A 10,224-nucleotide genomic window follows, 5' to 3' on the forward strand; every position below is an offset into this window, starting at 1 on the left:
AGCTTGTGGGCTTTACATCTTTGTAAGGTCTCTCTCACCTTCCAACCCTGTCCGACAAACTCCAGGCTTCTTCCTCGGGCCATCCCAGGAGAACTCAGGCTCAGCTCCCCCTCAAGAGCTGGGGGTGCTGTAAAATTGGGAGTGGACCCTAGCCGGTTTGGCTCCATGGATAGAGCATCAGCCTGTGGACTGAAGGGTCCCAGGTTCGATTCTGGTCAAGGGCACATGCCTGGGTTGCAGGTTCGATCCCCAGTGGGGGGCGTGCAGGAGGCAGCCAATCAATGATTTTCTCTCATCATTGATGTTCCTATCTCTCTCCCTGTTCTTTCCTCTTTGAAATCAGTAAAAATATATATTTTTTAAAAATGGGGAATGAGAACCGGGTCCCTTAGCCATAGCTTTGTGTTCTTCTGGAAAGAGACTATCAGAGCTCCCCGAGACTTTGACATAACCTCTGCTCCCAGAGAGAGGGGAAAGGTATGGCCCAAGTCCACACTGAGCCAGTGCCTGCCCCTCATCCAGGGCTGACTCCTGGTCCAGTGCTCTTTTTAAAAAGAAATTGTTTTTTTATTGATTTCAGAGAGGAAGGCAGAGGGAGAAAGAAAGAGATAGAAACATCAATGATGAGAAAGACTCATTGATCTCCTGCCTCCTGAATACCTCACCCAGGATGGAGCCTGTAACCCCAGGCATGTGCCCTGACCAGGAATCAAACTGTGGCCTCCTGGTTCATAGGTCGACGCTCAACCACTAAACCACATCAGTCAAGCTGATCCAGTACTCTTTTCACTGCCTCCTGTACCACAACTTTCCTGGGGCTGCCCCAGCTAGGGGAGAGTGGTACTCCTCTCTCCCCACGACCAGCCTTACCTCCTGGGCCTGGTAACTGACCAGGTCACCGCCATGGCCCACCCCCCAGCTGTATGTAGTGTCTGAGTGAAAAGGGTGGGGCCCCGCTGGTGGGAGACAAACGGAGAAGTGAGAGGTTGGAAAAAGACAGGAAGCCACAGGCTGTAAACATTTCCTGTCCCCACAGTAACTAAGGCTGGCACCCCACCCCCCATCACTCCAGGAACTCTCGCACTCTCAGCACCCCCCACCATCCCCCTGGACCCTGGCCTCTCCCTCCTCCATTCTCATCCTCTGGACTGCTCACTCCCCACTGCAGTCCCTTGGAGCTGTTTCCTCTGTGGTTGCCATCCCCTATTTCTCTTGGACCCCACCCCTTTCACTCCTTCCCCACCCGGTCCTCTTGGAAGGCAAACCCAGCATTTGTCACCTCCAACATAATCTCCCACTTGGATGCTCTTTCCTGGTAAGGAAGGCTGAAGAAGGTATCCTAATAACAAGAAGGAGTGGGTACGGGAATGCTGAGGCCGAATGGGGACAGGAATCAACAGATATGGAGAAGCCTAAGATCGGAGATCAAGAGAGAAAAAACTCAAACATTGAAACCAAGAGAGCAAGCAGTCATGGGGGCAGAGGATCAGAGGTTGAGAAGCCGGAACAGAGGCAGGTATGGGAGGAGAGCAGAGGCCATGGCCTGCAGGGACACTGGCCCAGGGCCAGGGCCAGCCCTGGTTGTCAGACGCAGTCCTCATGGGCGACCCCAGAGGAGAACGCCAAGAAGGCTGACTGCTGCATAGAAGCCCCAGAGGCAAGGGACTAAGAAATGGCAGAGACAGAGCCAAAGACGGGAAGATTATCCAGGACCTTAACTATAATCACCCCATTACATGGGCCCCCCAGCAAAGGTAACCCTCTCCTCGTGGTTTCAGCGGGGACGGAGGGACGGTGTCTGGAACTAAGACTCCAGTACAGCAGGATCTGAATGCAGACTCCTAGAGATGGCGTGTGGAAAAGGGTTCCGGGGCTGAGATAAAGGCCCAGCCCCAGTGGGGAAGTCCACACCAGAGCCCAAGGAGAAGGCAGGCCCAAGCCCAGGGGAACGGTCTGTTTTCACCACCATCCAGCTCTTCTCTCCACTTCTGCCTGATTTCCAAGACTCACATTTTCCTCCTACACGCCCCAGGGCTGGGCGGCTGGACAACAGGGCAGCCGGATGCCTGGGTCTTGGCCCAGAGAAGGCTCTGGCTTGGGACAAGAGGGTCTGGGCTAGGTGAGAGGACCCTGGCTTCCAGAGGCTGCACATCCAACCTTGGCAGGTCCACAGAGGGATGGAGACGCTGAGGCCAGAACCTCTGGCCCCCTTTCCCTTCCCAGAACTGACTCTGGCTCCTTCTCTCTCTAATGGCAGGGGAAGAAGGTAGGAGAGGAAAGAGAGTGATGGGAGGAGGGGAGGGGTGGTGTTAGTGACAGCGGCACATGGGGACCGCCTGACTCCAGCCTGTGCCTCTGGCATCTGTGGCATCTTCTGAGATATAAATACAACTCAGGGGGCATCCACCCCACCCCCAGCCAGCCCCTGGCCCAGAGGCCTGGGTCCTTCCTGCCTTGGGAAACTCAAGAAGAGCTAGGAGCCTCCCTGAACTGCTTCTCCGTTCCCCTCACAGGGTCAGCGTGCTGGTGGGAGCACCCAAGGCTAACACCAGCCAGCCAGGCGTGCTGCAGGGTGGTGCTGTCTACCTCTGCCCCTGGGGCACCAGCCTGGCACCGTGCACCCCTATTGAGTTTGACAGCAAAGGTAACCAACCTCCTGGGCAGGCCTGGGAAGTTCAAGGAGGGACTGGGGGTGGGGCCCGGGTGGGGCCTGGCGTGAAGGGCAGAGCCTGTCCAGTTTCCTGGCCACGGGCCCGCCCAGCTCTGATGGTGGTGCTCCAGTTCTGTGCAGCCAGCAGCGGCTCCCCGTGGCACTCACACCACGTTCCCAGTCCAGCCCAGCCCAAGGAGGGCGGGCATGATTCAGAAACATGTGGCTCTCATTTCCCCTGAATCACCCACAACTCGGGGAGGCCAGGCCAGTAACACAGACAAAGACAGGGAGAGTCACACAGGCTATTTGATTCATTTAACTCAGCACTGACTAAGTGATAGTGCATGCCAGGCCCTGTGCTGGGGCTGCGGGGGGTCGAAGCATGATTTAGCCACTGCCCTCAAAGAGCTCAGGGCCCAGGGTAGATGCAGGGATAGAGAGGGGGGAGACAGACAGAGACCAGAGATAAACAGTAATACCAGCTCACACTTCAAGAGCACTTGCTCTGCACCCGGCACTGCTATAAGCACTTTATAAATATTAACTCACTTAATCCTTTCAACAACTGTATGAGGTATTATTATCCCCATTTTATAGCTGAGGAAATAGAGGTTAAGTAACTTGCTCAAGGTCACACAACTAGTAAATGGTGGAGTAAGGATATGAACTGCTGAGCTATATCTGGCTACAGAGATAAAGACGGGTGAGGGGACAACAAGAGGAGCGCATAAACAGATGGAGACAGTGGGGGTGGGAGATAAGATCATGAAACAGATGGGTTTGTGTGTTTTTTAAGCCTGAAAGACAGGTAAGAATCAGAGGAATAAAAAAGGATGTCCTGTGTGATGTATATCCATACCCCATGGGCACAGACAGTGGTGTGGGGAAGGCGGTGGCTAGAAGGGGTCCATGGGCAGCAATGCAGAGATGTGAGAAAGATCGAGAAAAGAGCAAGGTGCTTAGAGATACGGCCCAGGTACAGACAGAGTGCAGCCAGAGGGTTGCCATTCTTCCACCACCACCTCCTGCCCCCACCTCACTGCAAGCATCCTTGGTCGCTGGACCAGAGCGACAGAGCCAGGCAACTCCAGAAACCCCAGGTGTGTGCGCAGAGAGGGGGGTGAGTCAGGCTACACCAAGTAGAGCCTGAAGACCCTTTGTCATTCCCTCCCCCCCAGTAAGCCCTGGCTTCAGGCTTGCAAGTGCTTGGGCGCCCCCAAGCTGAGGGTAGGGGCTGTGCTGGGCTCGGTGGCCCACTACCTGCATGACTCCCTTTCTCCCTTCCCCAAGGCTCTCGGATCCTGGAGTCCTCCCTCTCCAACCCCGAGGGGGAGGAGCCTGTGGAGTACAAGTCCTTCCAGTGGTTCGGAGCAACCGTTCGCGCCCATGGCTCCTCCATCTTGGTGAGGGGCCAGCCGGCTTGGGTGGTGGCGGCTGGGGTGGTGGCGGCCAGGGTAGGGCGTGGCGGGCACAATGGAACACAGGCCTGGAGGGAGGGGAGGGTTTCTGTTGGTCTAAACCTAAGGCTTCCTCCTCCGGGGCCTTCCTAGGCCTGCGCTCCGCTGTACAGTTGGCGCACAGAGAAGGAGCCGCTGAGCGATCCCGTGGGCACCTGCTACCTCTCCACAGACAACTTCACCCGGATTCTGGAGTACGCACCTTGCCGCTCAGGTAGGGCAAGAGTGGGCCCGCGCCTTGTCTGCCTTCTCTCTAGGAGGCCCCTTGTTCGTCTTGTGCTTACTGTCTGGTTCAGGGCGGCCCTTCCTCAGGGTCCTCTCCCACCTCCTTCCCCAATCTCTCTTCTTCCCTGCTCGGCCCATCTGCGTGGGCCTCCTTTCCACCACCTTCTCTCCCGCAGATTTCAGCTGGGCAGCAGGCCAGGGCTACTGCCAAGGTGGCTTCAGTGCTGAGTTCACCAAGGTGAGAGGGTGACCTGGGAGGGGCATGGCAGTGAGTGGTGGACACAGGGGGGTCAGGACCTTACGTAGACTCGCCTCCTTCCCCCCACAGACTGGGCGCGTGGTGCTGGGTGGACCAGGGAGCTATTTCTGGCAAGGTAAGTCCTGCTATGCTGCCTCCTAGGGCCCTGGCACAGGCCTCTCTCATCCCGCTCCTGGCCTGAGGTCGCCATCTCCCCTCCTGTTGGCCATCCCAGTTCTCCTCTCCCTTTGTTGAGACTTAGTGTCCTCCTCCACCACCCTGCACAAGCTTGCCTTCCTTGAACCAGACTTCCAAAATCCTGCCCAGTCACCCCCACCCCCAGTTCTCTCCTCGCTGCCCCTCCTCCTCCATCCATCTCCTCCTCATCCCCTTCCCAGGCCAGATCCTGTCAGCCACCCAGGAGCAGATTGCAGGGTCCTATTACCCTGAGTACCTCATCAACCTGGTTCAGGGGCAGCTGCAGACGCGCCAGGCCAGTTCCTTCTACGACGACAGCTATCTGGGTGAGTGAGCAGGTGGGAGGGAGGAAGGGGCAACCTCAGGCGCCCTGCCCTGTCCTCACACTCCCCTGCCTCCTCTTTCCCACTCGGGCATCACCAGCCCCGCTGTCAGACTTGTCATGTGCAGGCTGACTGTGAAGGCCTTCAGGGGTGGGGGACGGAGTGGAGATGGGCCGGGGCAGATGGGTCCCCGAAGCAAGAATATTCATACCCACCCATCCTGTCCCCCAGGTTACTCTGTAGCTGTGGGTGAATTCAGTGGTGATGACACAGAAGGTGAGTGTGTCCCCAGGCCAAGGCCAAGGGAGCGGGTGGATGGAGACCCAGGAACTGAGACACTTGCCATTTTTGTGACTCCTTGTTTCCCACCCTTAGTCCACAGCTTTCTCTTCTCTTTGCAGACTTTGTTGCTGGCGTGCCAAAAGGGAACCTCACCTACGGTTATGTAAGACCCTGCCTGACCCCCTCTTCCTTCCCTCCCCCCACCCCCCGCCCCCGGCTGCTGGCTGATGACAAAAAAACACGTGCCCTAGATGGTTTGGCTCAGTGTATAGAGGCCCCATACTAAAGCATCCCAGGTTTGATTCTGGCACTGATCCGGGAGCATGCAGGAGGCAAGCAATCAATGTGTCTCCCATCGAAGTTTCTCTCTCTCTGTTTCTCCCCATCCCTTCCACTCTCTCTAAAAATCAATGGGAAATATCCTCTGGTGAAGATTTTTAAAAAACAACAAAAAACATGCAGGGCAGTCTGTGAGAATTCTAAAAGGGGATCAGAACACGGGCTCTGGGGTCAGACCTGGGTTCAAGTTCTTGGTCTTACTCTAGATGCATCCTTCTGTTATTTTTATTTATTCATATTCTACCTCACTCTGTAAACCCTTGAGCCTGCTTACCCTCTCTGAGCCTCATCCTTCCCTGTAGAATGGGATAATAATAGTTCTGACTTCACCGGGCTCTTGTAAGGATGAAATGAGGTAACGCATGTGAAAGTGCTTAGTGAACTGTTGAGCAGTGTACAACTGGTAGCTGTTATTATTAGACCATGACAAGTGCTTTAAAAGGGTTACAGATAAGAGTGCGGTAGGAGTTTGTTCAATTAACATTTATTAAAGCAAGGTAAGAGATAAGAAGATGAATAAGACATCGCACCTCATCTCATAAGGTGCCTCTGATCAACTATGGAAGATAAGACACATATAATTACAACCGAAGGGACGGCTACTGTTCAGGAGCCCCTCAGTGTGTCGGGCACGGTCCACTCATGATTTCCATTCAAGCCGGTGGGGGTAGATGTTACCATAAGTTGTTTAAGGTCACACTGTTAGGAAGTGGCTGGATGGCGATCCAGAAGCAGGTCTGTCTTGTTCCAAGGCCGGCCTTCTCCCTGCACTATGGTCAGTTTCAGGAAGTGGGCACGATGGTTATCAGTTCAGGGAGAGGAATACCCTCCTTTCCGGGCCGGGGTGGATCAGAGACGGGCCTGTGAGGGTCAGTGGCGATGAGGCCAGAGCATCCTATGCAGCAGCATGAAGAAAGGCATTGGGGGGAGGAAAAAAACATCAGGCCTGTTTAGCAGACCCTGGGCTGGCTAAGGAAGAGGAGGAGGAGGAGGAGGAGGAGGGGGGGTTGAGCAGAAGCGGGCAGGCTGGGGCCAGTTATCCAGAGCCTCACAGAACCAGCCAAGAAGTCCAGGCTTGGGTAGGGGCTGCAGGGACCCACTGTGGGTTGGCTTTTTTGTGTGTTTTAACCCTTGCCCAAGGGTATGTGTTTATTGATTTTTAAAGAGAGAGGAAGGGGTGGAGAGAGAGAGAGAGAAACATCAATGTGTTGCCTGGACTGGGGATCGAACCCACTACCTTTTGCTGTATGGGATGATGCTCCAACCAACTGAGCCACCGGCCAGAACACTCCTGTTGGTTTTCAAGCCGGGGGCGGGGGGGTCCCTCCTAGGCCCTGCTGCAGTGGGGAAAGGGTGCTGAGGGGAAGAGAGAGCCTGAGGCAGGGAGGCGGGCAGGAGGCTCTCCAGCAGTCCTGTGAGAGGACTCTCACCAGACAGCGGGGAAGAGAGCAAGGAGTCAAAAGACTTGGTGACTGATAGGGCCCCACTCAGAGGGGACGTTGGGAAGATGTGAGTGTTGTGGTTTGGGAGGGCTGGAGGATAAAGAGTGCGTGCAGCCTCAGAGTGCATTCAGTCGTTCAGTTAATAATTATTGAGCATCTACTACTTTACTAGTAGGCTCTGGGGAGAAAGCAAAGAACAAGACCAAGCTCCTGCCTGCATTGATCTCCCAGTCTACTGGGTAGGCATGGGCAATAGGTAAATATTCGATCTGACAGTCGTTGATAAGTGATATGGGGCAGAAGAATGTTGCTGTGGGACTGAGCTGCTGGCATAGAAATAGGGATGTGAGGGCAAAGCTCGGGAGGGAATTAGGGGACAAGTAATCTGTGTCTCCATGGAATGCCCGCCTTTGGGTAGTCTGTACCTATCTGCCCTCCGTCCAGGGGCTGGGAGTCCAGGGCCAATGGGCATCTCTCCTCATTCCTAGGTCACCATCCTTAATGGCTCAGACATTCGATCCCTCTACAACTTCTCAGGGGAACAGGTGAGGACACCCCCAACCCCAATCCAGTTGGGTCCTCTGCCCACCAAGCCCCAGCTCTGACCCAATAAACTCAGCCCCCTTCTCCCTGGAGTCTCTGACCTCCCTCCATAGCCCCTGTTGATTCTGTTGATTGAGCCTCTAGTTCTGACCCAGAGCTGCTCCTCTGTCCTCCCCAGATGGCCTCCTACTATGGCTATGCAGTGGCTGCAACAGACCTCAATGGGGACGGGTGAGTAGTGGGAAGAGGCACACCACGATGGAAGGAAGGAAGGAAGAATGGGGACAGGAAAACTCAAGGAGTGTTTTTTCTCCAGGTTTCTCCCCTGAATTCTCCTCACTGTGCTTACATCCCTTTGCCTAGGGCAAGGGTCCTCAAACTATGGCCCGCGGGCCACATGCAAATACAAATATTGTATTTGTTCCCTTTTTTACTTCAAAATAAGATATGTGCAGTGTGCATAGGAATTCGTTCATAGTTTTGTTTTTTTTTTTAAACTATAGTCTGGCCCTCCAACGGTCTGAGGGACAGTCAACTGGCCCCCTGTTTAAAAAGTTTGAGGACCCCTTTGCCCAGGGCAAGGAGAGAGCTGAGCACTAACACCAGAAGACCTCAGCTCTTCTTGCTCGGGTGGGAGGGAGCCTGGGATCCAGGATGCCTGGAAGTTCCTGGCACTGGATTGGGGAGGGGAGGCGGCCAGGCAGGGTGACAGGATGCCTAGATTGTTGCCCTGCCCCCAGGCTGGATGACTTGCTGGTGGGAGCACCCCTGCTCATGGAGCGGACAGCCGATGGGCGGCTCCAGGAGGTAGGCAGGGTCTACATCTACCTGCAGCAGCCAGCCGGCATGGAGCCCACACCCACCCTCACCCTTACTGGCCATGACGAGTTTGGCCGATTTGGAAGCTCCTTGACCCCGCTGGGGGACCTGGACCAAGATGGCTACAATGGTAAGTACAAAGAGCTGAGGAGGAGTCGAGAGTCAGAAGGGATTTAGAATGAGAGTGACTAAGATACCCAGACCCCCAGTGTCTTCCCAAGATGTGTAGGTCTCGAGGCTTTGAAGGAATTAGAATATCGGGGATGACAGCTGGGAAAAATAGGATCCTGGGTCCTGGGTTTTGGTGGTAAAGATTTGAACTCTTGGATCTGGGCCTGCTGACTGGTGTGTGTTGTGTGTCTTGCAGATGTGGCCATTGGGGCTCCCTTTGGTGGGGAGACCCAGCAGGGAGTGGTGTTTGTATTCCCTGGGGGCCCGGTGGGGCTGGGCTCTAAGCCTTCCCAGGTGCTGTTGCCCCTCTGGGCAACCGGCCACACTCCAGACTTCTTTGGCTCTGCCCTTCGAGGAGGCCGAGACCTGGATGGCAACGGATACCCTGGTGAGTTGTTCCCTAGGCCCTGTTCCACTTAGAATTCCCCGGTCACTGGCCCCCTTAACCCTTCTCTGCACTTTCCTGAGGTCCTTGGGTGCAGCTCTGGGATACTGCCACCAGGTGGCGATGTTCCCTCACTTCGGCCTCCTTGAGCTATGAAACTAGAAGGGTTAGAAAGGAAGGATCCTACTTTGAGGCTTGCTGTAAAGGGTAGTTTCTTGACTTCTTGCAGATCTGATTGTGGGGTCCTTTGGTGTGGACAAGGCTGTGGTATACAGGTATGAACTCCCGGATGGGCAGCCTGAGAGAAGTGGGAGCTGGGGAGTTCCTCAATGGGGCTGAGGTTGGGAACGTGGACAAAGGACAGGGGGATCCTGGGGCTTGAGCATCAGCTTCTTGCCCAGGTTCCACAGGGTCTGAGTTCTATTGTCCCCACATCCTCTCTTGGCAGGGGTCGCCCCATCGTGTCTGCCAGTGCCTCCCTCACCATCTTCCCTGCCATGTTCAACCCAGAGGAGCGCAGCTGCAGCTTGGAGGGGAACCCTGTGGCCTGGTGAGCTGGGGCCCAGGAGATTGCAGGGACCAGTCTGGGTGACCTCGGTCTGTGCCTTGGAGAAGGCAGGGAGACCAGGTCTGCAGCAGGGGACAAGGGGTTGTCCTAGTCTGGGTCTGTCTGGGAGATAGGCAGAGGACATAGGATCCCTGTCCAGTGGGTGCATCAGCTCTCCCCTTGGTCTTCCTCCAGCATCAACCTTAGCTTCTGCCTCAACGCCTCTGGAAAGCACGTTCCTGATTCCATCGGTAAAAGAGACTCCCTGAATCTCTTGGGCCCTGGGAGGGGATGGAGGGACTGGGGGCGTGGACACTGCCCTTCTCCCTGAATAGATGAAGAGGGAGAGGCAGAATCTCCTAACACACACCCCCGGCTGCAGGCTTCACGGTGGAGCTCCAGTTGGACTGGCAGAAGCAGAAGGGAGGAGTACGGCGCGCGCTGTTCCTGGCCTCCAGGCAGGCGACCCTCACCCAGACCCTGCTCATCCAGAATGGGGCCCGGGAGGACTGCAGAGAGATGAAGATCTACCTCAGGGTATGGCCTCCAGGGCAGGGTCTGGATGGGCCTGGGGAGGGTGGCCACAGAGAACTAACTGGGGC

General features: G+C 55.6%; 1 protein-coding gene across 1 annotated transcript in view; it reads left to right on the plus strand.

The window, feature by feature from the left end:
- The window catches only part of ITGA5 (integrin subunit alpha 5), a 55,393-nt gene that overhangs the window by 11,491 nt on the left and 33,678 nt on the right, over positions 1-10,224 (plus strand). Inside the window, exons 3-18 of the mRNA XM_006757095.2 lie at positions 2,514-2,644; positions 3,944-4,056; positions 4,204-4,324; positions 4,512-4,573; positions 4,664-4,709; positions 4,972-5,097; positions 5,326-5,370; positions 5,496-5,539; positions 7,646-7,702; positions 7,879-7,931; positions 8,441-8,649; positions 8,887-9,078; positions 9,305-9,350; positions 9,524-9,625; positions 9,818-9,873; positions 10,005-10,159. Of these exons, the coding sequence (XP_006757158.2) occupies positions 2,514-2,644; positions 3,944-4,056; positions 4,204-4,324; positions 4,512-4,573; positions 4,664-4,709; positions 4,972-5,097; positions 5,326-5,370; positions 5,496-5,539; positions 7,646-7,702; positions 7,879-7,931; positions 8,441-8,649; positions 8,887-9,078; positions 9,305-9,350; positions 9,524-9,625; positions 9,818-9,873; positions 10,005-10,159 (1,558 nt within the window). The remainder of the gene's footprint in view (positions 1-2,513; positions 2,645-3,943; positions 4,057-4,203; positions 4,325-4,511; positions 4,574-4,663; positions 4,710-4,971; positions 5,098-5,325; positions 5,371-5,495; positions 5,540-7,645; positions 7,703-7,878; positions 7,932-8,440; positions 8,650-8,886; positions 9,079-9,304; positions 9,351-9,523; positions 9,626-9,817; positions 9,874-10,004; positions 10,160-10,224) is intronic.

Source organism: Myotis davidii, unplaced genomic scaffold (assembly GCF_000327345.1).
Source record: "Myotis davidii unplaced genomic scaffold, ASM32734v1 scaffold233, whole genome shotgun sequence".
NCBI lineage: Eukaryota > Metazoa > Chordata > Mammalia > Chiroptera > Vespertilionidae > Myotis > Myotis davidii.